General features: G+C 38.7%; 1 protein-coding gene across 1 annotated transcript; it reads left to right on the plus strand.

Moving 5' to 3' along the window:
* On the plus strand, positions 1-27,939 carry PON2 (paraoxonase 2). The gene is made up of 9 exons (XM_090287219.1): positions 1-147; positions 7,669-7,739; positions 16,273-16,328; positions 20,850-21,012; positions 21,544-21,670; positions 23,089-23,289; positions 25,731-25,812; positions 26,550-26,678; positions 27,317-27,939. The coding sequence occupies exons 1-9, from the start codon at positions 74-76 to the stop codon at positions 27,473-27,475; spliced, it is 1,062 nt and encodes a 353-aa protein (XP_090143345.1). The 5' UTR covers positions 1-73; the 3' UTR covers positions 27,476-27,939.
* Positions 27,940-27,968: the final 29 nt, after the last annotated feature.

Genomic DNA, 27,968 nt, shown 5'->3' on the forward strand with positions numbered 1-27,968 from the left:
CGCCCGGGCCGGACGCGGGCACCGCCCACAGAGCTCCCGCGCCGGCTCCGGGGAGCGCTCCGGTTCCCGAGCCATGGGGCGGCTGGTGGGTCTGACCCTGCTGGGCATAGCGCTGGCGCTGCTGGGCGAGAGGCTCCTGTTGCTCAGGTAGGTGGGGCCCTCTGGGAGCGAGCTGTCCGCGCGGCCGGCCGCCCGGCTCCGGGGCGCCCTCCCCGGGAGGCTCCCGGCCCGCGGGTCCCCGGGCTCCGGGGGCCGCGCGCGGGCTGCGGCAAAGGGCGGAGGCCGCGGAGGGGTTCTCAGCGCCGCGGACGTGGCCGGTGGGGAACTTCTGATCGCTCTCCTGTCCCTCGCTGGCTGAACCCCTGATCCCACCCCCAGCTTTCTGCAAAACCCAGCACAGTTTGGCCTGAATCTTGAGACTTCTTAGAAAGTTTGCGAGCCTTTGCGGCTTACAAAGTTCTCTTCTACCTAGGTGGACAAGCAAGTGCTTTGCAAGTCATCGAAGGCAAACCTAAGGGCTTTAACATGGAAACAAAACGATGCCTCACGCATTGAAACGTTAATTAGAAAAGTTTATTTCGGGTCATTGGTGCTGCTTCTCTTTGTTGCCCACACTAGCCTCCGCCTAATAAAGTTGTTCTCCATCTGCCCTGCATAGTTCGAGCCGTTTTCTAATCTTGGCGCGCCGGATCCAAGATACTTGCGATATTCAGCTACCGGTCTTACATCACTTCCTTATTTATCTCTTCATTCTGGAACCCTGAAGCCGGAATGCCAGACAATACAAGCCAGGTCTATCTCACATTTTAGTGATAATGAAAAGATAAGAGTGGGTAGACACCATCATTCCTAAACTCCCAACTCAAATTTTATAAAACCTCATGCAAAAGAATTCCAGAAATATTGAGCACTTCCTAAGTGTGGTGTGCTTTCCTATTTCCTAGGCTCCCATAATAAAGCACAGCCCTGACCCTTAAGGAGTTTACCCTATTACAGGGGAGGAGGAAAAAAATATATGTATGCGTGTGTGTGTAAATTAGGATGTCCAGGGCAGGTACAACCACCTCCTACAGGCCAAAGGAAGAAAGATTACACCCCCTAAATGTGGAGTTCAGTAGGAAGACACCTTGTAGGATGGATGAAACTCGGGGGGATGGAGGAGGCCATCCAAGGTGCAGCTTGAACCCAGGGATTATGGTGTAGAAGTTGGGAGACTTGCAGTAGAACATTTTGAGGGGAGCATAAAGGTAAGTAAGGTATGAGACAATAGTTGGGGAGTGGATTTGAGATGGCTAAAAGTGTTACAAAATTCGGGTCTGCTTTGATAGGCAATGTGGAACTGTTGATGTTCGTTTTGTTTTTGCTTTAAACAGGAGCCCATTAAGCCACATAAAGCACAAACAGTTGTGCAGGGTAGAGGTGAACTTGGAAAGATGAATTGGAATAGAGCAGTAGTTCTCAATCCGGGCTGCGCATTCGGTTCTCCTGGAGGGCTGATGTCTGGGCTGGGCTGTGCGCCCACAGATCCTGAAGGGCTGATGTCTGGGCTGGGCTGTGCGCCCACAGATCCTGACTCAGTTGCTCTCCTAATTCTAGAGTTGAGAAGTATTAGAATAGAGAACACGTGGGGAAACTAGTTAGGGTATTGTGGTAGTTTGGAGGGAATAACAAGAGGCCCAAACTCTGGAACCTCAGAAACGGGGCAAGTTACGGGTAATAGCAGAGTTTTCAGCTCTCCTCTCCAGTAACTATAGCTTCATCTGCAGATACAGGGTTGTATGTGTGTTGAGGGGGTTGGTGGTAGTTAAGAGTGGGAAGAGGCTCGTGTATGGGTAAGAAATGGACATGTTGCCCTTAATTTTCATGTTATATAAATGCCTATCCTGCTCTGCAGAACGTTCTTGAGTTGGATGGTTTTGTATGATCTGACCAGCTCTCAGTTTCAAAGGCAAGCCCACCAAATTTCACAAGCTCATTAAGTTGTCCCTAAATCTCAACCCACCAGTATTACTACAAATTAAAGTTTTCTCAATTAACAATTTTTTTCTTTTTACTAATCTCGAGGTCTTTTTTTTAACTTGTAATACATTTTTTAATTTATATAGTTTATAGTTTTCAGATATTTTACAACTGTTCATTGTATGCTACCATTATTTTCTCAATTATTTAATTAAAGTATTAAATAGTTTAGTTTTATCACATCCACACAGCTCATAAATATTCAAGGTAGATGAAAACTGAGATTTTTTTCTTTTTTTATTGTTTATTCTATTACAGTTGTCCCAATTGTTTTCCCTTTTGCCCCCCTCCAGCCAGCCCACCCCTCTATCCTACAGTCAATCCCCTCTCCGTTGTCCATGTCCATGAGTCATTCATACATGTTCTTTGACTAGTCCCTTCCCCTTCCGTCCACCATTCCCCCATCCCTTCTCCCCTCCTACAGCTATCAATCTATTCCATGTTTCCATGTCTCTGTTTCTATTTTTCTCATTAGTTTATTTTGTTCATTAGATTCCTCTTATAAATGAGATTATGTGGTATTTGTCTTTCACTGACTGGCTTATTTCACTTAGCATGATAGTCTCCAGTTCCATCTATGCTGTCACAAAAGGCAGGACTTCTTTCTGCTGCATAGTATTCCATTGTGTAATCTAATCCTGAGGTTTTAAATTTAAGTCCCTTTAGATGATAAATGTCATTGTTGCAAACCTAAGAAAAAGCAAATAAAACTTAGATACACAGAATGCACCTGATAGGTTATTTACAATTTAATGCATTTTTTCTTTATAAAGATCTGACTATAATAAACTTTATTGAGAGTGACTTTATAGGGTGGTAACTTCATTGGACAGATGAAAGCCTAAATCAGCTGATGTGAGAATGTTGGGATGAGTGATGGCTGGCAAGATTTTGCAAATAAAAATGCAGGATGCCCAATTAAATTTGAAATTCAGATAAACAACAAATTATTTTTTAGTATAAGCATATCCCATGCAATACTTGGCACATAACTATACTAAAATATCATTTATTATTTATCTGAAATTCAAATTTAACTGGGCATCTTATATTTTATTTGGCAACTTCATGATTGTAGGATATCAAGTACCTGTTGTTGATAGAGTTTGGTGGAGTGCGCAAATGTGTAACATTTCTCCTTTCAGACCCTTAGAATCTATTTCAAAAGCAGCATGTTCCCACCTCCCAACAGGAATGGTTCTTGAAAAAAACAGGGTTTTTCCGGTTGGTTTGTTTTGCTGTAATCTGGTACCTGCAATTTCATTATTCCATTTTTAAAGATGGTACTTTGGCAGTCAAGTTATTTCTCTCCCCCAGGGTTCCCACTTAAATTTTAACTTGAATTTCAGCTAAACAATGAATAATTTTTCAGTGTAAGTATGTCCCAGATGGATAAATGGATTCAAAGTTGTCTCTTTTCCTCTGAACTGTAACTGGCTAAGGTTCCCAGGGGAGGATGGTATAATACACTCAACTTTTCCACTCCTCCCTGGTTGAGAAATAAAAGGGAAAATAGAAATGCACAAATATCCCCAGACCAGTTACTTTCTGTTGCAATGTATACACCTTGGAATGAATCATGAGACTTGCGTGCCTCAGAGATCTGTGTGTGGGCAGAAACCCCCAAAACAAACATCTGAATGTTCTGCTTCTTGCCTGACACTTTTGTAACAGCTCCCCCAAGAAGTTATCCAGTCTACTTTTGAATATCTCTAAGGGATCAGGCTTATTTCTTAAACCACCGTCCTCCTATTCATTGACGGTGTGCTCATCACTGTCTCAGAAGTGTCAGAAGTTCTTTATATTAAAACAAAATGTACATTTACTGACATTTGAAAAGTAAGCCCTTTTACATTTCTGATTTATTCAGTCTTCATATATGCCTTCCTTTCAATATTATGTATGTAATAACTGAGGCTGGGAGAGGTTAACTAGTTAATTCAACAGGTAATTAGTGCTGAACATGTACTCAAAGCCAGGTCTTCTCATTCCAAATACCAATTACCCCAGCTCCCCCACGGCCTCCAACCTTTTCTGCCATCAGAATAGAATTATCCCAGTTTTGCATGCTTAAACACCAACTCTTAGTTACTAAGTACAAGCATTAAAGGGGCTCAAAGGGTAAATTCCAAAGGGGTTTTGCAAGTCTGTAGGTAAAAGATAAAGCCCCAGTGTGTCCCTATTTAAGTCTGTACTTAAAAGATAAAGCCCATCAGTCACTTGTAAATTCAAAGGCTGTGAAATATAGAACACACTAATGCCTGGCAGCAAGACCATGTTCCAGTTTACTCTAGGCACACTGGTAACACAGCCTGGTGCACCCTTATTGCTACCGTCCAGTCAGTGAGGCATGAGAATAACTAACCGCCCTGTCTCATTCCACTCTGGATGGGTAATACTGTTTCCTGAGTGAAAGAGATATTGATCGATTTCATGGTCATGACCATTGGTTCATGCTTTGTGGCCAGAGAGCCTGAATTCATTTCCTAGCTCCACCGCTTACCTGAGACCTTGTCTTTTTATTTCACTGTTTTGTGTCTCAGTGTCCTGATCTGTAGGATGGGAATAATTATCCTACCTGCCCCATAGCGGGGCTGTGAAAAATGAATGAGGTCATTCTTGGAAAGTGCTAGAACAATGTCAGACACCTAGTAAGTCTTCAGTAAAACAACCTATGATGGCAGTGGTGTGCAAGCAGGGGTTCTAGCCTTTTTATGCCGTGGGTTCCCTCTGGCAGTCTGGGGAAGCCCTGACTCCTCAGCATCATGTTTGTAAACACATAATATAAAATACATAGGAGTACAAAGCAAACCAAAGTATTCTTGAATACTTAAATACCATTGTCAAACTATTTTTAAGATCTCATGTATGATACAAAAACATGGGCTTCTTGATTAAAGCCTTAAATAGATCTAGAGGTAATTGAGTATCTGACAGTAGATATTTTGAAGTAGTGATGAGTATAAACGATGTTTTAAGATGTCTACCACAACTGACATGTGATGTAACAATGTCTGTAATTTCTATTAGTGACAGAGTTGCGGGTGCTGCTAGTTGCCTACTCTCACCATCAAAGGAAATACTCAACTTCAGTTAGAGGTTTAAGTAAAGTTGTATTTTTCTCCGCCCAAGGTCATGAGTCTCTCAGTTTTGCCCATGGATTCCTTAAAGGTCACTGGACCCCAGATTAAGAACCCTGAGTGCATGTTTTTGGTGGTCACCATCTGGAGAGTGATTACTGACTGGGTTGAAAGAAGGCAGGACATAGTCTTTCCTGTATTGCACATATCATACACTTGTAACTCAAAGAAAGATAACCAAATTTTAATGAAAAAGAAAAGGAACATGGGAGAAAGAAAAGGAACCTAGAACAGAGAGGGCAAATAGCTTTCATCTTCAATGTCCATTTTTGTAGAGTGGTAGTCGTTGCCTGGAACCTGGTGTCTGAGGCTAGCTCTAGGTTATGGGGAAGAATGCAGTGATTGATTAGCAATGTCTGCAGACAGCGGAGTGGGAACAGCCACGCCGTCTGGCCTAGTCCATTCATAGGCATGCTATGGACATCAAGTGTTGGGAGCAATAGGCTTTAGCAAAAATAGCGCTTCATTGTGCTTGTACCATTTATTTATTTATTTATTTATGCAAGCATAAATGCATTTAAGCTTATTGATTTGCTAGTCCAAAGACGTTTGTCTAGCTCCCTCTTGTATATTCCCCAAAAGTCTATTAATCAGGAGTGCTTTCAGCTGCAAGAACATACATCAAATTAATGATAGCTTATACAAAGAGAGGCTTATTTTTTTCACATGATAAAAACACAGTGAGTCATTTTAGAGTTTGTCCATCGAATCACTGGAACTAGGTTCTTATATTGTTGTCCTTAGACCCCTCACTAATGACTTTATGACCCCACACTTATATTGAGGATGCTGCATGGCGGCTGTAGTCCCAAGCACTGCATGTGTGCTCCAATCATGAAAGGAGACGTGATGCCGGTTAGCTCTCTTCTTGTGTCTGCCTTTCCTATCTGGAACAAAAACTATCTTCTCTAAAAGCCTAGGTCATATGGTTATCCTGAAATACAAAGGAGGCTGGAAAGCAAATATTTCCCTTTCCCGCCTCTGCAGTGGGAAGGCTCCAGGAAGCAGGGGGTGAGAACGAGTTTAGGTTTGCCAGCTCATAGGTCTGTCCCCCTGGAGTAGAGGTCCATGCACCGATGAGCAGGGAACTGGTAGTTCTGCCTCGCAAAATCCTAGTTGTTCTCTACTGAAAGAATTCCAAATTCTTGATAGATCCCAAAAGACGGAAGCAAAATTCCCTCTTCCTTTTATCCTAAAGACAGGAAAACATGATTTGATTAACTGGAAGCTATGCATAGCCGTTATGTAACTCTTCAGTTTTAATAAGCAGGCAGTCTGCCTATTGAGAGATGATATTACACGACCAAACTATTTGATGAAGATTGTTCTATTAGCAAAGTATAATCATCAGTCATTTATGCAAACTAAGTTGACTCTGAAAAACACCCCATATTAAACTATTCTAACACATCTGGATTTTATTTTATCCATCTAGTCTATCTTTGAAAAAGGTAGATGGTAGTCATCATCCCTGTTTTTGTACAGTCAAATGGGCATAATAGCAAATTGTGGAAAACACATTCAAACGAGTGATACAGAATCATGATTAAAACTGCAGCTGTGACCTACTGATATAGCTACACCTGGGCTCATACAAGGTCAACAGAACCTTGGAGGTCATCTAGTCTCATCTTTATTTCATACGTAAAGAAGATTGAGGCCTATAGAGATTGACTAACTTGTCAATGGTCATGCAGTCTTGCTGCTAAGACAAACACAGCTTTCTTTGCTCCTTTCTGAGAAAAATACAAGAGCAGATGAGGGCACGGCCTATAGTATGTGGCCTTCAAAACAATGCATCCCAGATGTGTTTGCCCAGACTGCTCTGTGGCCTTCTACTCCAGGGTGGGAAGGAAGAGGAAAGATACTTCCTTAGAGCTCAGCATTTTCTCACTATTTCTGCACGTTAGTTTTCCTGAAACAAGAGCAAGTGGTTTTGCCAAAGTAAGTGGTCTTCTCCAACCTCCTCACCCCAAAGTATATTGTCAGGTTAATGAGACCTTCTTCACCTGTTTCTTAGTAACTATTTGTGGAATGTCTTCTGTGTGCCAGGCTCTGAACAATGCCATTTTCTCTTACCCTCCCTTCAATCACTGTGTCATTTTGTAGAGGGTCTGAGCATTTCCTGGCTCTCTGGGTCCTCACAGGGAAGACAGGGCTCCTGGTTATGCATCTAGAGATAGAGCTCTTCCCACAACACCAGAGCTATGAGACATGTGACCTGGGGCCAGGTTTATATTTGTGTAGGAACTTGCATTAGAGGTGTTACTTGTTGACTTATTGACTTCCTTTTAGAACCCACATTCCCCTGTAGAACTCTGTGATATGCATTGTTATTTTAACTTCATTTCTGATGCCCTTTTATGTTCTTCCCCTTGTCTTTCTACCTTCTCTCTTCTCTGCTTTAGATTAATGCTGTGTTTTCTGTATGGCTGTAAGCCTCTTCAGCTTTTTCTGCAACAAAGCAGGGAATGTATATACAGATGCTTTTGTTTTTGTTTTTAAACAGGAATCGACTTAAAGCTTCCAGTGAAGGAGAATCTGTAGACCTTCCAAACTGCCGTCTGATTAAAGGAATCGGTAAGCGTGAGAAAATGCTTGTTATCCACCTCACATTGTTTGGCCACCAACATTCAAAAACTCTTTTAAGAATATTTTGGCACACAATTACTGTTTATCAGAGGAAAAACCACATTAGACCAGTGAAACCTCTTGCCAGCCTCTTTTGGTCTGATGCACCCTGTATTTCTTCTCCTCTTTTACTCTGACTGTAATTTATTAATTACAGCATTCCCTCACTTATCGTGGGTATTACGTTCTAGACCCGCCCCTTCGACAGGTGAAAATCCGCAAAGTAGGAACCTTACATTTATTTTAGTATTTATATATATTTTAAGGCTTTATAAACCCTTCCCACACACTTATAAACCCTTCCCAGTCCCTTATTAACCTTTCCCACTCCCTTATTAACCTTTTCCACACTTTATAAACACTATTTATGTTCTTAAACATATTCTACACTCTTAAACCTACGTAACTTTAACAACATACGTATACAGTACCACAAAATACTGCGATATAGTGAAAAATCCACAATAAATAACTAAATATAATTTAATTACATTTAGGCCACAATAAATGAACCATGGTATAGAGAGGGACTACTGTACACTGGGAAACACAGTTCTCTTGAGTTAGAGCCGACACTTGTTTTTGACTAACTTTTGGCATCTGAATCCAAAAATGACCCCAGTTTTTCCCTTATCACGTCAACTTTTTAAGGTACAGGATACTCTCCCTTTGTCCTAAAAATCATACAAAATGTACATACAAAGGAAAATAAAGAAAAAAATTACCTGAATATACTGTTTATTTAGAGTTATTTATTCATATAAAGGCTATATATTGCTACTGTAAGTCAAATTGTGTACAAGTAGTAAAGTTCTGCCACCAAACATACAAATTAAGGTAAAAATTTACGCTTATAGCTTTTCCTAGAGTGTTCAATCTGTGGACAATCTTTCCCGATGCTCCAACAGTAGTTAGCTGTCATATGTACATCCCATCTACCCTGATACCGTGCCTCCATGACCTTCAATTCTTGGTGGAATGGTTCACCTTGCTCATCACTGACTGCACCAAGGTTTCTCAGGAAGTCAACAGGATGGCTATGCAGAAAATGTACCTTGATGGCCGTGTTGTAGCCAAGCATTTTGAAGCTCTCCAAGAGTTTCTGGATAATTTTGGTGTAATTCTGTGCTTGTGTGTTTCCAAGAAAGTTCTTGACAAAGTTTTTGAATGACAACTGAGCATTGTTTTAGAATTCTGACATGTTCATCTTTAATGAGCTGCTGAATCTATGGACCATCAAACACACTGGCCTTTATCTTTTTAAATGACAGGCTAGGAAATGCCAAAATGAGATACTTGAAACAGTCTCCTTCAGTTGGCAAAGCTTTAACAAATTGCTTCATGAGAACCAGTTTTATGTGCAGAGGTGGGAATATAATGTTCTTTCTGTCAGCAAGTGGCTCATGTAGAATGTTTGGATCACCAGTTTTGAGGTCATATCTTGGAGGCCAATTCGACTCCACCCAATGCTTCTCATGAGCTCTGCTGTCCCCCATACACAGAAGACAGGGATACCTGGTGTATCCGCGTTGCTGACCAAGAAGGAAGCAGACCATATTAAGGTCCACAGATCATCTAATTTTGCTTGTGATATTGCAACAGATCAATGACTCTCTTTATGTCTTCATATTCTTCACAAACACAAACTGAATGGCCAGTTGGGACTGCACCAAATAAATTGCCATTGTGGAGGAGGACACACTTCAAGCTCCGCTTTGAGCTGTTGATGAACAGTCGCCATTCATTTGCGTTATAGATTGGAATTCCCAATTCCTCCATTAAACCATGTATGTTATGGCAATACACAAAGCCACCGTCACTTCGAAAGTACTGTAGAAATGCACTTTCTCTTGATCGAAAGTAGGATGCCTTCGCTCCTTTTTTAAGCAAGTTTTTCTCGCGCAGTCTTGATGCTAGGAGTTCTGAAGCCTTTTTGGATAGTCCCAAATCTCGTGCCAAATCATTCAACTCATGCTGATCAAATCCCTTACAAACTGAGTCACCTTTAATTTCAAAATCTTCATCGTTGTTGTCACTTAGTTCCTCACCATACCCCTGTTTTTTGAAAGGGGGTAGTTCAATGAAAACTGGCACTGGGATTTCAGCTGAATAAGGCACTGGGTGTATAGCTGATGGTAGACTAGGATACTCTATTTTACATTTATTTTTCTTGTTCTATCCTGACCTTTTCACTGTATAAAAGTAACAGTCACTTGAATGATCTCTGGGCTCTTGCCAAACCATAGGTATACCAAATGGCAGTTTATCACATGTTCCCTTCATCCACATCCGTCAACTCTCAACACACTGCTTGCCGACCTTGTGAGGGGCCCAACACTTACCTTGATCACCAAGTTTTACTTTAAAATATGTAAAATAAGCTTGCCTGACAAATGCACTGATTTGTCCTTTGGGAATGATGAAACTGCCAGAGATGTAACAAAACAAATCAGGGTTGTTTAGGCCCTTACGACAAGAAATAGCAGAGGCAGACATGATCTGAAGGAAAAGAAATAAGTACGTATGTAAATAAAAAAATAAATTCTGCTAACTCCTTGTATACAGACAAGAACTTGAACTACACTTCAGAATGCGATCTGCTATATAGAGCAGCACACAACCTCTCACCACATTGTCTCATGAGTAACTGAATAGCCTAGACAAGTATGAGCCTGTCACTGATCTCCAAGGTTGTCCCCCACCCCTCCCAACTCGAGGGAGCTTTGCTCTCAGCCAATAGGAGAGCACTTAGTGCTTCCCTTGATCCAGGCTCAATTCAGCTTAGAGTGGTCACATTAAAGTAAGCTGTAGAGGAAAACTTGATGTGATAGAAGAAAACTAACTGCAGTTTTGAAATCAGCATGCCTATTTAAGGCTAAAACAGCTGAAAAATTGAAATCAACAGGAATTATGTTAAAAATTGTTCCCCAGTGTTAATGTGTATAATCATATGTTTATTATAATCCTAAATTTGTCGTATATGGCCTCTTGAGACCTGTGTTCCATTAGTGTGGAAGTTAGCTGGTAGAGGTAAGACAGAAGGAAAAGAAGTTATAAAGCAGAAAATAAAAATGTCTCAACAAAATCTCTGTTCCCCACAGAAATAGTCCTTTATTTCTATAAAGGTTTTTTCTTATCCTTCCTGATACTTCCAATGCAAATGCAAACAAATACAGAAATATTGCTGATTTGGTTCCAGACCACCGCAATAAAGCGACTCTTGCAATAAAGTGAGTTACTGCCTTTTTGCTAGTGAGGGTGTTGCTTTTAATTTGTAAGAAACACAACATCTGGGAAGCGCATATATATCTATTTTCTTCACAAATGGCGTCTCAGTTCAACCTGCTTTATTCTGAATGCAGTGTGAACAGCTTTCCACATCAGACCCTGTGGATTTACCTCATTCATTTTGGTATATACATGTACCATGATTTATTTAACCATTTCCCTTCTTAATGCACATTTGGGTGGTTATAATTTTGGCAACTACAAACAAATCAGTGAACATCATTGTATGTATAGCTCTTGCATTTGTCTGTAGGATAAATCCTTAACAGTGGGGTTGTTGTTCATTTAGCATATATGTTTACAGTTTGAATAGTCATTGTGACATTGTCCTCAGGTTGGCAACATTCATAAACTCAATACTCATATTTATAACCACATCCTCACCAGACAGGGTTCACAGTGCTCTTTTACCCAAAACAAAAAAGTGTAGTGATCTTTCTTGGTCACACCCAAGAAGGCTTCAGTTCCATGAACTCTGTCAGTATCCAGGAGAGCCTTTTCCACTTCCAAGTTTTTTCTTCCTTTACACATCTGTTTCTGAGGTGCTGTCTCCTTTCTTCTGTTGCTGCTTTTCTGCTTTTCCCAGTCCAATCTCTCTTCACTTAGACTTCTTGACTTCTTCCTCCTGGGGCTTCTCTTTGTTTCAGTTGCCCAAACATTTAGCAGAAAGATACAAACTCAGTACCAAATACCAGATGGGCCAGATCTGTGCTGAGTAATACAGACAGTTCTAGAACGAAGGTTACCTGGAATCCCAAGAAACTCAGCAGTGCATCCTGCCTTCTGGCTGCCGTTGCGAAGAGCCCCCTCAGAATTGGTCACTAAGCAAAAGCCAGATGGCATTTGGGAGGGATGTTGGGAGGTTGAGTCAGTGATCTTTAAGGTTACTTTTGCTACAGAGTTAATAATCGTCAGATTATTAAGCAGCCCTTGTCTTGTGAAGCCCACCTTCTGTGAATTCAAGTCTCGGAACAGACAGCAGGGCACAGCCAGACACAGTGCAGGACAAACTGCCAAATGTGTTGCTGTTTTAACTCCTTGGGATGGAGGGCTCCTCAGAGAAAAACAAGCCCAACAACATTTGTATTCTGAACAAGCATCTGTCTGTGTTTGTGACCTTTATGTTGTGATGTGTGTGAGCTGCTGTCTGGAATTGGAAAGAGTGAGGAAATATGTCACCTCTGGCCCCTCTTGTGAAGTGTTTAATGCCTCAGAGACACTTCAAAAGGCAACAGAGCGAAGACGATGAATGATTAGAAGCACATTTGGGATACATTTTTAGATCCAATTAGAACTGGCCCTCTTTTCTTTCTTTTGGTTGTGCTCTGTGGTTAGCACACACTCTATGAACATTTGTTGAATGCTGTGTTAGTAATGCATAGTGGTTAATAATAGCTTGTGGTTATATGTTTTTAACAACAGTTGCTTATTGGGTGGTCTTTGATTATAAGGAATAACAGTGTGCTGGGCTTACTTTCCCATATAGGCAAGGATAGAGAGGTTCTCAGGTCTACTTTCCACTCTGGAAACAGTAGTAGCCATGTACTTGAGGGCAAGTAATCCCTCCAAGAGCGAAGACTGAACACACAAACACACACAGCAATGTTACCCTTACCGTGACTGGAAATGAACTCTTGGCAACTCTTGGGTGCTTTATCCGTATCATATCATGTCTTTCTGTCTTAATAAATAATAATCATCTACCACATATCATACAGGATGTGTACCTCCTGTGGGACGGAAAGGGGGTTCACTATTCCATTTATTTGTATTCCTTCCCAGTGTATCTTACAGTCAGAAACTAGGCTTTTACACACCCAAGATTTGGCATGATATCAGTATCTAAATAACAAAAATTATAATGACAGGAGCTAGTCAACTTTTTGAAACTTGAAAGTTTAAAACATTTTCTAAATGTTTTCGAAAATGCTAACATTCAGAGTCCTGGACTAAAACAAAATTTTGAATGTATTATCTTGCTTGAGTGAATTAACAATTTTATATACTTGGCAATCAAGACCTTTACAACAACTGCTGTTTGGGAGATTTTTTTTTTTTTTTTTTAAGCATTAAAATTTGTAGCCCTAGTCATCAAGGACTTTACAGTCTTCCTGTGAATAGGAAAACAACAAAAACCTACTACTATGAGATAAAGGTTCTTTTTTTTTTTTTTTTTTTTTTTTTTCCTTTTTATAACAGATGAGGACCCAAGGCTCAGGTAACTTTTGCACATTCTCTTTCTGATATCAGTCTCCCAGAGTAATTAATACATGTACTAAACTAATAAACTGAAAAAGTGGGAAAACATAGGCTACATTACATACTGGATACTCTCTGTTGGGCATGGCAAGGGCTTATTTGCTGTTATAAAGTTACAGTAAGTAACTTAGAGAAGAGGGAAACTTATTTTCTCTAACATGATAGTCCCAAGATGGGCCAGTGGCCTAGGGTGATGAGATGACTGTGTCCCACATGGTCATTCTGGGACAAAGGCTGATGAAGCAACATGACTGTCGTTTTGATATTGCTCCCATCTTGGTCCAAGACTAGAACTCTGCTTAGTTGCCATTTCCCAGCAGGACAGGGTAGAAAGAAAATTTACATAGATATTAGTTTTACTTAATTTTACCTAGTAGTTGCATACATCTTGTACTACTATCACATCCCGTTAACCTAAACTTAGCCAAATGACCACATCTGCCAGCAGGAAAGGGTGGGAAATGTCTGAAGCTTTGTTGCCATGTGCCTGTAGCTGAAAAGAAAGAAGGGGAATACGGATACTGGGGAGCAGTGGGCCATCTCTGACGCAGATGGGTGATTGTTAACAGGATGAGAAGGGATCGAAATCAGATGTGCTAAGCTAGAAGGCTGTCTAGAGAAAAAGAGTTTTGGAAGAGGTTTTAAAGAAAAGAACAGGATAGGAATGGGTAAACATCTTGGTGGTAGGCATGGCAACAAGCATTTTGGGGGCAAAGCCAACATATGGAATTGGCCACACTTGAATTTACAAAGCGAAGTGTCTGTGGAGAGGACAGGGGATGTTTCTGACAGAAGATTCATTAAATGCTAGGCTGTTTTTTTTGTTTTTGTTTTTCCTATGTGCTTTTAAGTCAGAACAAAAGGATCTGAGTCCCAGCTTTCTAGCCTGTGATCTTGAATAGTTTGCTTAACCTTTCAAAGCCTCTATATTCTCTATTCTAAAACAAGAGATAATGACATTGCTTCTAAGGGTTATGAAAATTATGTGAAATAATGTGTATCTTTACTTAGAAGGAGCCTGATACTTGGTAAACAATATGTTAGCAGCTATTACTGCTGCTACTGATACTACTACTCCTTACATTATTGGAGAAAAAAATGTCTCCAGTATTTGACTACCTTGCAGTACTAGCACCAAAGAGGTGATAAAAGATGATAAAAGCCTAAGTAATGGCCATAGAAATGAAGATAGGGGAGTAAATCTGGAAAAATTCTAAAGAAAGCTGCAGATAAGTCCTTTTTCCCCCTTAGAATTAGGCCATAGAATTAAAATAAAGAAGAAGTTACAATGTAGTTGAAATGAAAAGATCTTTTAAAAACATTGTTCTTTCTTGATTATTTAAACACTACTATCATTTGTAGAAAATTTTAAACAAAGAAAAATATAAAGAAGGAAATGAAAAGTATTCATAATCCTACCATCCAAAGAAACATTAAAAAAAAATTTTATCTCTTTTATTGTCTGTGTGTAAGCATGGAATGTATGGAAATTAAATGGCCTTAAATAATTTTCAGGAATTACAAATTTTAATTGAGCTCCTACTAAATGGATCCAGAAAGCAAAACTTGGACTAGGAGAGAGGGGGGCGGGTGGAGGGGGGAGAGGGAGAGAGAGAGTTGTGTAGAGTTCCCCTCGTCCCACCATGGGATTAGACTCTAGTGGTTCTTAACCTTTTGGGGGCTATCACAGACCTTTTTTGATCTGCTGAAAGCCTAGGAGCCTCTTCACAAAAAATTTCTCATCTGCACGTACAGCAGATGTGTTTACATTGCATAAAAATTCAAAAGATCTATAGACTCTTTGAAACCCCTTTTGGCACCTTAGGGATCCCCAGACCCCAGCTTAAAAGTACTTTCACTAAATCATGTTTAAGCTGATACATATCTCCTTTCTAAGGAACAGGCAGATGGAACATCTTTACAAAGTAAAGTTCTTGGTATTTTTATTTTCTTTCACTTTTCTCTACTGTGTTAGAGCCAGGAACACAGGAGACAACCAGCCAAATGCAAACTCATGAATCAAAACCAAAATGGCCAGCTAGCTGCTGTTGGGTCTCTGACAACCTAGAAATAATCTTGGAGAAATCCTACAGAAAGGGGAAGATTTGGTTTGGTGAGCTCAAAGAATGGGTCATGATTTGGCTTAATCTAAGCCATTTTTATTCCCCTTTTCTTGTGCTGGGTCCATTATGTGTCTGAGGAATTTACACAGGGAGACCACTGGGAAGGTCTTATGTCTAATTATTTGCCGTGCTGTGTGGAGTGTACTGCTAACAATCAATAAACAATCAATAGTCATTGTAGTCTGCCTCAGAGACATGCATTAGAATCTTCAATTGGCTTAGATGCATGGTATTTTTCATTAATCCTCCTAGTGTTTTTCCTCTGTAATTTAAAGCCTAAATTTAAAGATTAAACAGAAAACTTTCTTTGCTCACAAGAACAAGCAGACATTGTTTTTTGAAAGAGGGCATATGTAATCCCAGGTGTTTTATCTCTGCTAATGAGAGAAATGTCTATGTTTGCTTCAGATTGAATGAGCAGAGAAAGGGACGAGGCTATTTGCATGGTTAAATGACTAGGAGCCCTTCATTCTGAAAGTAATATTCCCCTGATGTCAATTACTTTTGTACAGACATCTGGATGTTTATCATAAGGGTGTACAGATGTCAACTTTTTCCATATTATCACTGGAAATGTGGTGATTACTTGACTTTGATTTGAGGAAACATAAAATATGTAACATTTAAAGTCAGAAGTTCACTGCAGGAAGGGATTTAGACTGACGTTTATTGAGGTGAGTAGTTCCCTGGAAAAAAATCGGAACCATTCCTAAAGATACAGATGCTGATAAAGTAAACAAAGTCCTAGTTACGCTCTGTTAAACAAATAACAGAATTTGAACATGACATTTATCTGTTTCTTGAACTTGCAGAGGCTGGCGCTGAGGATATTGACATACTTCCCAATGGTCTGGCTTTCTTTAGTGTGGTGAGTACCTTCTTTCTTCCCAATCTCAGTTGGAGGAGGTACAAGGAAGTTTGATGAGGCCTGCAGAGCAGTAACTTATTTTTTAAATTCCTCACTTTAAAAATATATCCAAAAATAAAAAAAGATAGGTCAAACAGGATCTTGGAAAATTTCCTCAAACTTATCTAAATGCAGAGATGAAAAAGTCTGTATCAGCTGATTTATTGCTCTTTATGTCCCCACTGCATTGCACTAAAATATTCCAGTGCAATCTGTTTTAAAAGTTTGTTATTAAAAAGAGTATTTTTAGCATTATTGTGAAAATTTGATAGTACATTATACTGATTTAAGTACAACATCTACCTTTCTTTCCATTCAGTATTCAACTTTGAGCTATTATTCTTGCTGTTATTTATTTATTTTCAAGCACTGTACTAACTTTCCCAGATAAGGCCAATGTGTTTCTTTCTTTTCTTTCCCCACGTATAGCCCATCATAAGTAGAAAGTCATTGGCTGAGCTTATTTATACCCTTTACTGTGCCTTAATTCTTGCAAGCAGAAAAATAATAATCTTTGCAGGGCATGCACGAGAAGGACTTTAAAGCTGATTGGCCCGTGTGATACTGGTTGACATCACTATCCATTGTAATTGGAAAACGCTTTCTGTTGGTCGATGAGCACATTCGAACCATCTTTCTTTCTGGGCTGGGCCCGAAGCAGAGATCCTTGGCATCTTCATGGGTCTGGTTTTTCTTGAGGAAGAAGAATCCAACTTTGGAGGCAGCCTGTAATTACTCTTCTTCCTCTGGGCATCTGTTATTTCCAGGCTCTGAGATTCAGGAGGCATGTGAAAAAGTCGGAGATGCTTTAGAAGAGAGTCACAACACTAATAAAATAGTTGTCAGACTTATGAGAAAGGTGAGAGAACTCAGCTTAGATGAGAATGAGGTTAGACCACTCTTTGGGCTCCTGATGGTTTTTATGTGAAAGACAGTGAGCAGCTGGTTGTTAGCACTGAGGGAAAACGGAAATGCTGGGGCCTTTGGCAGAAACACCAATGTGTATATTAAAATTTGAAAATACAGTCGTAAAAGATGTTTTATTTAATAACCTACATAGAATGAGTGAAATGATATTTCTAGTAGGACTCTGCGCTTGTTTAGAAACACATGCTTGCACGTATGCCTACAGGCTAAGGAAAACACACTAGGACTACGAGTCAAATTTATTCATAACTGGAGATGCGTAACTCCTGAGGAAAGTAGAAGGCAGTTGCTTTTTTAATTTTAATTTTTTGAAAAGGAGGTGCTCTCAGAGATTTGTGTAATCCAGAACACACCTATTTCAAGATTTTCTCCCTATAGAAATATATCTGAATTTGAAGGACTAAGGTTTCCAAGTATATAAATCTATACCATTTCTTTTCTTCCATTTTCTTTCTTTTCTTTTTTTATCTTTTTCTGAGGACACTTTTTCGAGAGAGAAGGGGAAGGGATAGAGAGAGGGAGATAGGGAAACATCAATCGGCTACCCTCTCATACACACCCCAACTAGGGATCAAACCCACAACCTGGGTATGTGCCCTGGCTGGGAATCAAACCTGTGACCTTTTGGTTTATGGGAACGTGCTCTAACTAACTGAGCCACACCAGCCAGGGCTAAATCTGTATAGCCATTTCAGCTGAGGGGCTTATTATAGTCACAGTGGTCTCATAACTGTGTCAACAGAATTTCCTCTTTCTTTTTTTCTGTATCCTTCCTCGGTTATATGACTTCCTTTTTTTTTTTTTTTTCAAATTTAGAAACAAGCCCACTTATTCCCTTAATTTACTCAACGTCGTTTCTAATATTTTCCAGAATACGGTCCTTTCTAAATTAATAACTCATATATCATGTCACCTGTTTATTCTTCTTCCAAGCATTTTAGCCCATCCAACGCATCCTATTCCGTAGTTATGGGTTTGAGGGTCATTTCAAAACTAACATCACACTTAATGAGAAATTGGATGACACAGAATAGATTATAGAAAAGATTTAAATGGCAATGTGGATGTACTTGACACTACTGAACTATACACTTAAAAATGGTGAAGATAGTAAATTTTGTATATATTTTACTGTAAGTAAAAATAAAATAAAATTGTAAAAAGGAGGAAAAACAGATTTAAATGATAGGGAGAATTAAAATAACCAGGAATAGTTATCACCATCCCTGGTAAAGCTTCCTGTGCATGGAAACCATGCTATTCTTTGTGGGATATTGATAAAGAACAGAGATTATTAACCACTGAAGTGGCACTGCTGGATAGCAATAGCATAATTCCAGTTGTATTCTGCTTACTGGCCCTGCCAACCTTGATAATTTTTTTTTTAATTGGAGAGAGTTTCTCTTATGTCCAATTTTGTGCATAAAGTGAGATTTCTTTTGATACTCTTTTATGAGTGAAAAAAATTTTAAGAGAAAAGACCTTGATTATTTTAGTGGGTGCCAGAAAATCATTAAATAAAATTCAACACTCATTCCTGATTAGAAGCTTCAGTAAAGCTAGAACTAGAAGGAAACTTCCCAGAAACCTGTAGCCAACATAATTCTTAGTGGTAAATCATTAGCTGCCTTCCCATGAATGTTTAAAAAGGAGGAAATTGCCCCCCAAATACTATAACCATCAGCAATCTTCTAAAGTTCTTAATAACCCAAGAAAACAAGAAAAAGAAATATGAGGTAGAAAAAAATAGGCAAAATTGCCATTATTTTCAGACAGTGTGATTACCTGTTTTTTAAACAAGCCAAGAGATTCAGTTAACAGATTTTTAGACATAAGAATAGAGTTCAATGAAATGGGTTCAAAATGAACATATATCTGCCTTGGCCGGTAGATCAGTTGGTTAGAGCATTTTCCTGATATGCCCAGGTTGCAGGCTTGTTCCCTGGTCAGGACGTATACAAGAATAAACCAATGAATGCATGAATAAGTGGAACAACAAATCAATATTTCTCTCTCAAATAAATAAATTTTTAAAAAGGAACACAGAGAACTCAATGGCTTTCCTATGCACTAGGAAAAACCAAATACAAAAATGCAGTTGTAGTAATAATAATAATATTTTATTCAGAGCAGCAACCTAATTTCCAAAATTTGTACAGGAAAATATATGAGCAGAAATATTTAAGACTACAATGTACAGATAAAACAATAAGTATGGGAAATGGGGACTTGCCAAATATTATATATCTTGCCATATCTTATAAATAAAGCTGTAGTCATTAATATGTAGCATATGAATAGGCTTGAGTCCTCAAACAGACCAATATGTAAACAAGAATCTAGCATGTGATAAAGGTGACATTTGGAATGAGTGGAAAAAGGACAGACCACGTGCCATTCACTGACCCAGGTCCTGGGTTCTAGCAATGAACAAATGAGACAAATTCCTGACTCATGGTCCAATGCGGAGAGGACAAAGAGATGTCAGTTAGTGTTCTCAGTTTAACAAAACATAAAGTAAGGTGAGGCAGTGGAGAGGGACAGCTGTGGGGAGGGTGGAGTCAGGCTGCCATTTGTATATGCATATATGTCAAATGGCAGCAAGGGACATTTGGCACAGATATACAGAAGTTGAGCGAAGAAGCCCTAGACCTCAGGGGAGAGGCAGCAGTCCCAAGCAGAGGGAACGGTGTGCATAAAGGTCCTGAGGTAAGAACATGCTTGATTGGTTTGAAGAACATCTGTGAAGCAATATGGCCAAGGCTACATGCACGAGGACAAGGGTAATAGGAAGTGAAGGCACAGAGACAGAGAATTTGGGGTGGGGTAGGGTCAAAGAGGGTGAGCAGGGCAGATCATATAGGACCTTTAGGCAATTGTAGGAATTTTCACTTTTAATCTGAGTGAGATGAGAGTGTTGATTAGAGGTGTGACACATCATCTGACAGAATGTGGACATTGATGTGAGTCTAGGTTTCTGCAGGGAGTTAGGGAAAACACCAAGGCCAGGCAGGAGGCTGTTGTGTAGTCACGGTGGTGGTCTGGGCCAGGGTGGTCATGGAGGCAGTGATGAAAGCTGTTTACACCCTTATCAAGGGATATATTTTCAAGACAGAGTCAACAGGATTTGCTAATGCAGTGACTATGGGATGTGAGACAAGGAGGAGGATCTTGACTAATTCCATTCACTAAGACTTTGTAGAAGCAAAGTACAGGGTGTGGGCTGGAGGGTCAACAGTCAGTGTGTAAACTTTCACGTATCTTCATCCTCAACTCTAGCTGGTATCTTCCCGCCCACGAACCTTCTGGTTACCCTCTGAAGAGACTAAATCCCTAATCTTTTGCCTCAACTCAGAAAAATCAGTTGTTGTCCACCTTTCAGCTTTTTAGCTTCTAATTATTTTTTTCTTATCTCCTCTCTGCTTTTTTTGTGTTTGTAGCTTTAGACCACTCCTTTTAACCAAAGTCTGTATTTATCACTTATTTATAGTTCCCACTCTAGTCTATAAAAATACTTAAAGCCTTTATATTTAACCTTTTCCTCTGTTTTGAAAGGGTCTAAAATGTCCAGGACTCCACAGTTTTGCACCAGATAAGCCTGGAGGAATACTGCTGATGGATCTAGACGATGAAAACCCGAGGGCATTAGAATTAAGAATTAGCCGTGGGTTTAATTTGGCTTCATTTAATCCACATGGTATCAGCACTTTCATAGACGGTAAGAGCTGATGAGCTACCAACATAATGAAACTTATCAGGGTTTGTAAATGACTGTAGAAAATGGATTCGGATCATGTCTATTGTAAGAGAGCAATTAACTCATGAATTATTCCTGTCTTCTTCATACAAATAAATTGATCTTTTGCCTCTTCAGCTAACTGTAAGTTATGCTACATTTTGAAATTTCTAACCATTAACACATGAAAGAATGTTTAGACTTCATAACCTTTTTATATACACCTATGATCATTGCATTAAAAAGCTATATTTCTGAATTAAACTGTAAATGGATTATTCATGAATTCTGTATTGGAGTGGGAAACATTCTTTCTTAAAGGTCAGGGGACCAGTGATCAGAAATAATACCAGACAAACAGTGATGGGAAAGACAGGGAAGAAGAATGATCTGTTAGGTCGTCTTACAGCTTAGACATTTAACCTTTCCTTGCCCGTGGTGTTTAAATGTCATTGCCTGCCCAGAGGTCCTATGGCTGTCTCCTAAATTAACTTTGTTCTTTCCATTTTTCAGATGACACAGTTTATCTCTTTGTTGTAAACCACCCAGAATTCAAGAATACAGTGGAAATTTTTAAATTTGAAGAAGAAGATAATTCTCTTTTGCATCTAAAAACAATCAAACATGAGCTTCTTCCAAGGTATTTAGTCCTTTGTTCATTCTCTAATTTATCTCCAGCATTTTCAGATATTCCCCGTGGTGGTCCTTTCACCTAAAATACACACACACACACACATGCATTTGTGAGTGTGTGTGGTCTCCTTGTAGAGCAGGGGAAGTTGATGTTCCTCATTACAATAAACAGTGGTCTCTGTGGACTCCCTTGAGAAATAATGAAATTCTAGACTACAGGGGAAGAGCTCTTCAGGGCCACCATGGGAGTAAAAGATGAACCTCACTATTTTCCCTGCTGTCACCTTCCATCTCAGATGACTCATCACCCAACTAGTAATAATACCTGTCCTGTGAAGGAAGAATAGCCTGCTTTATATGGAGTTTGTATGCTTTGTGTGGAACTAATACAAGGTGCTTTCACAGGGTTAGCGGTAGCTGTGAGCTAATGACCCTACAGAGTTGGAGGGATTCAGATTGGAAGTGGGTTGCTACTACCTCATGAACACATGGCTGGTTAATAATGTGACTAAAAGAGAATCGTGGACCTCCCCAGCTCTGCTTGCTTTAGAAGCCTACTGCTTCTTTAAAGTTTGAAGTTAATGGATATTTTTAATTTCTACTTCCCTACTTAGGGAAGCATGTAACTTCAGTCATTCTTCCAGAAATGCACTTCATAATAAACAGGTGCATAAATACCACCCAGGCAGCCTCTGCATGACAGGGATCTTTCAGAAAGAGCGGACCCACCTACCCTTAGCTCTGTTTTTCATTTAACAAAGGAGAAAACAGCTCTTTCAGAAAACTTTGCATCGGGTAATTGGAATTTAAATTTAATAACACCTTTGCCTAACTGGTTTTAAAAACGTAATTGTTTTTAGCATATAAATCTCACCTGAAGCATTGTGCTATGGCAATTTCATCATCCGTTCCTCTGCAAGTGTTTATAGAGTGCCTGTTCATTCTCGGCTGGTTGGCTTTGTGAGTCAGGTAGAAATTGAACAGTTACTAGTTTGACTAATAACTAAGAAAAGAAACTCAAGAAGACCCAGCAACTGAGTAAAATGGAAGCCAGGTAAATGTTTCTGACCTCCCAGCCAGCTCACCAACCGAAAAGGCTCTATCCAGCTCTCTACTAAGCATAGCTATCTCCCTACATTTCTTGCTGTCAAAAAGCATACTGTCTGTTGGCACCTAGTCCTTTTTTTATATAATAATCCTGCCTTAATTGCTAAATGTCCTGTCTTCAAATTACCTGGTACCATACAAAATTGTCCTTTGGCAAATGGTACTATAATAGATTGCGTTTTACTAGAGTTATGCGATTTTAGTTTTTCCTGAGAAAAATTTAAAGCACTTACTGTGTAAATCTTCTGGATTCCTAATCTTGAATATGGAAAGCAACTGGCTTTTTATTTCCTCTCACATGTTACTTTTCTCTTTCAGTGTGAATGATATCATAGCTGTTGGACCTGCACATTTCTATGCCACCAATGACCACTATTTCTCTGATCCTTTCTTAAAGTATTTGGAAACGTACTTGAACTTACACTGGACAAATGTTGTTTACTATAGTCCAAATGAAGTTAAAGTGGTAGCAGAAGGATTTGATTCAGCAAATGGGATCAATATTTCACCTGATAAAAAGTATGATCCCTTATAAAAGTAGCTTCATTTCCTCTCAGTCATGGTTGTGGGCCAAATTCTTTACTTTGTTTTGTTTTGTTTTGTTTTCAGTGTGGAAATAGCATATTTGATATTTTTGGCCTATTATATATAATATATTAAATGTGATATATGATTAAATATCTATAATATGTAATTCTATGTATTATATATTGTTTCTTTATATACAATATATAAATTTTGGTATATATCATTATAGAATATAATTTTATAAATTTTTAAGTAACATAGGATTATATTTGTATCTTTATATATATATACATATAAAATAAATATCTCACTGTTTTATTGACTGTATATTATTCCATTATGAGGATGGTTAATTAATTTTACTCTCCATTGATGGATATGAAGGTTGTTTATTTTTTCCTTTGTAAAAACCATGTTGTATTTCTAATCTACTACTTAAACTTATCCAAATATTTTTTAAGGAAAAACTCCCTGTGGTAGCATTATAGAATAATGGTTACAGCTTCAGTTTGGGGAGTCATACAGACCCAGTTTCAAATGCCAGCGGGGCACTGGCTTAAATGTGGAACCAGTGAGCCCCTCCTCTTTGCACATTTGTACAAGTGTTTCTGTAGAACAGCCCCTTAAAATAGACGTGTTTGCTCAAAGAGTGAATCCTTTAAATATCTTTAATAGATATTGTCAAATTGCCTGCCATATTTATCTTACTATTTTTATATGTCCAACCACAGCCTATAGAAAGGATATTAAATTCTTTATTACTTTCCTTTTTACTGCCTTAGCACTCTGAACAATTTAAACTACTACAACTATAACGTGAAATAAATTCAGCAGTGCTTGACAACTAAATATCTTTATTTTCATGACACAATTTCTTCTTTCATGTTGATTACAGAAAATGCACATATAATAATTTAATTTACCTCGCCCCTAACTGACCCAATCTAACCTCCAGCCAAATCTGTTTTTCTTTCCAACTCTGACCTTTCTGAGAGTCAAACTTCCCAGTCATTCAAGCTAAAAAATAATAATGATAAAGGGGCTTCAGCTTTAATCCTTCTCTTGCACCATTTCTTTCCAGTGAGTGAGTCATGTTGGTTCTGCCTGTTCGTCCCCCTACTCTCACTCCCTTTCCTTCCCACTGACATCTGCCTGCTGTGGTCTCTTCTCTGGCTAGAGTATTAGACGGTCTTCCAACTTGTTTTCAGCCAACTTTCATTTTTTGCCACTGTTGCCAATTTTTCTTTCTCTGTTCCACTAGCCTTTAAGAGCCGCCAAAAGAGGGAGCGCTGTCTGCTTCATCTTTGACTCACACTGAGCACTGCCAGGTGCAGAGCAAATGCTCAGTAATTGTTGAATGGAAGTGACCATTTGTTATTATGCCTCTTTGTTATTCTAAAAAATTCAGTGGAACCCAATTGCTTATTAAGTCAAGGCAAGCTAAAGGGTTGGAATTTAATAGGCTAACGCCAACCTCCCTTTTCAACTGTTTCGATACATTTCATGCTTCAGACAAAGAACTCATTATTTTGCAAACGTGCCTCTCTCATTCTTGCCCCTGTGCATTAATTAGTTCACATGATTTCTTCTGTTGAAGGTGTTTTGTCCTCATACCCTCAGACCCGGCCTCCAGTTCCATATCAGTGCAGATGCCCCTTCCTTTGTGAGCCTTTCTGTGTTCTCAAGAGTCAGATGTTTCGTCAATCTTGGGACCTGAAGTGTTTCTTATAGTGCTAGTCATGCTGCATTATTTGTTTAATGTGTACAAAACAGTCTGATCATTCCAATATACCATAAACTTTTCAGAAAAAAGGCTGTGTCTTTTTTATATTTCTGTCTGTCACAATACCGAGTTCAAGGCTTTCCACATGATAATTGCTCCATAGAACAGTTGCCATGGAAGTGACCTCAGTGAGTGAAATTAAAGTAGTCCATTAATTCATTGTTTGGACAGATTGTTCTGAATGGATACTTAGCTCTTACCCCTAAAATTCTCAGTATGTTCATAAATATTTTATTAATTAATGGGTATTAATAAATAATCTAGTAAAATTGTTTTCTACCATGAAATGTAAATTATATCCAGAAATATCAAATTATATTGTGAAATGTAAAAGCTTTTTTTCTGAAGTCAAACATTTGTTCTATTGCCCTTTCAGTGGCAAATATCACAAACTTTATATTCAAAATGATGTCCTATATTATATTTCCTACACACCTTTTTGAAAAGTAATTTAACAATTCCATGATTGTTGTAGCAACACTGATTTTGAAAGCTCTCTTTTTAAATAAAAATTGACCTTTATCAGGCTTTGCTTGAGGGCCCATCATTGATTAACTTCTTTGTAGATTATTAAGACTTATTCTCACATACTGTGTTAACGAACCTTTTATTGCCATGGAGCTCTAACCCGTGTGTCCTTTCTGCAAAGGTACATCTATGTTGCTGATACATTGGCTCATGAAATTCACGTTTTTGAAAAACATCCCAATATGAATTTAACTCAGCTGAAGGTAAAATATTTTTTTAAATATAAAATCAACATTAATCTATTATACTTTGAAATTACATAACTATACTATATTATAGCAATACCTCACTTAGAACAGAATGTGGATGTCAGTGTTGCTATTCTGGTTTTTTAAATATCACCACCTTATAAATGGCCAAGTCACCTTTTCCAGCAATCATGAAGATTGCCTGTGATTACATGCAGCAGTGGGTTGGGAGTGATATTTGCATCAGATTTCGAGCCCATAACATGAAGTACTGATGGCACCTGATGAATTCCAATAAGAATTTTCACAATTGAAAAGACTAATAGATGAATTCTGAAATGAAGATTTATGCACATTGTCAGTTCTTTCAATAATAAATGAAGGTAGAAATTGGGTTCCACACCATTATTATTTTCTTCCTGCTTGACAACACATATTTTAGATTGATTAAGAATTTCCTATTTTGCTTTGAATGGGTTCTTTGACTAACTGATCATTGTGCATCTTTTAAGGGAAAAAGGAGTTCATTTTTTAGAGAGATTGATTATCACCCTAACTTTCTTAATTTCAGAGAAGATGAAGAGTGACTCTAAATCAGTGTATTAAATTTATTTGAAGCAATATTGATGTTAAAGGGGTGGAAGCAGGGAGATGTAATTTCCTCACATGCATAGAGGCAGGAAAGATTAGTTCTAAATTATTTAATCAAGTTTCTCATGTCATTTAGGTATTGACATTTTTTCATTTGTAAGGTACTCAAGTTGGACACACTGGTGGATAATTTATCTATTGATCCTTCCTCGGGGGACATCTTGGTAGGCTGTCATCCTAATGGCCAGAAGCTCTTCATTTATGACCCGAACAATCCTCCTTCATCAGAGGTTTTTGTATTTTTAGTTTTTCAACCATAATTATTCAAGTCTTTTTGAACTAACAATACAATAAACTGTCATGGGGATAGTTTACTTAGTTAGTCCTTTTAAAGCAATAATACAGTAAACTACTGTAGTGGTTTTGCAAGTGCTTTAAGTCAATAATTGGCAGAATTTCACATTGTTCAGAATCTTTTAGAAGGGTAATCTTTTGATGTATTAAATTATGGTGGCAGCTAGTCAAAAGGCATTTTTATAAAGACATGTGGCCTCCCCATGTGGTATTCTGGCAATTTTTTAAATACCTGGCTTATTGTCAGCTCACCACATGTCATGACTTTTGTTCAAGCTAAAGTAGTGTGAAGGTAGGCGCATTAGTGTGGAAGTATTTCTGCTAATGCTCAATTACTATAATAGCACTAAATCCTGTGTGTTGGCATGAAATAAATAGATGGTTTAAGAAAGTACTTTCTTTGAAGGTATAAGAAAGTACTTTAATTAAACATCTAAAAATATTGGTAGCTGCTGTTTTTCAACAGCATGTCCTCCTAATTATTGTTTCATTGTGGAAGACAGGGATGACTTGTGATGGACTGACATGAGCGTATATGGTGGTTCTATAGTAATCCTTTGTCTCTCCTGAATAGGTTCTCCGCATCCAGAATATTCTATCAGAGAAGCCTACAGTGACAACAGTTTATGCCAACAACGGATCTGTTCTCCAGGGAAGTTCTGTGGCCTCGCTGTATGATAGGAAGCTGCTTATAGGCACTTTGTACCACAGAGCCTTGTATTGTGAACTCTGAATAGTACCTTTGGTATGCAAGCGTGCTAACTTCTCTTAATTTTCTGTGAATTGCTAATTCTGAGGGAATTTAACCAGCCAAGTTGAGCCAAGAATGTATGACTTGTTTAGTTAATTTTATTTCGGTAAGGAAAGGCCCTTCAGTTCTTGTAGCACTTTTAACATAAAAGGAAAATGAACAGTTTTTTAAAATGCCAAGTTAAGGAGAGAGAAGAAAGCTGCTTTTGGTAAAGTGAATACACTTTGCACAAAAGAAGCCTTACCTCTTCCTTCCAATTGCCAGAGATGAATTCCACAGTAACAGGGTAGATCTGTTTCCTTAAAATGTGAGTGAGCTTCATGCCAACAGTGTAACCACTGTGACTGTTCAGAACTACTGAGAGATAACATGTTTGGATGTTTTATACTTACATCATTGTTTACTATTAAAGAGTTGGAGTTATATTAAAGACTAACTGAAATCCAGGTTTTGTCTGTGTTTAATTCTTAAGGCA

Source organism: Furipterus horrens, unplaced genomic scaffold (genome assembly GCF_987537825.1).
Source record: "Furipterus horrens unplaced genomic scaffold, mFurHor1.1.pri manual_scaffold_9, whole genome shotgun sequence".
NCBI lineage: Eukaryota > Metazoa > Chordata > Mammalia > Chiroptera > Furipteridae > Furipterus > Furipterus horrens.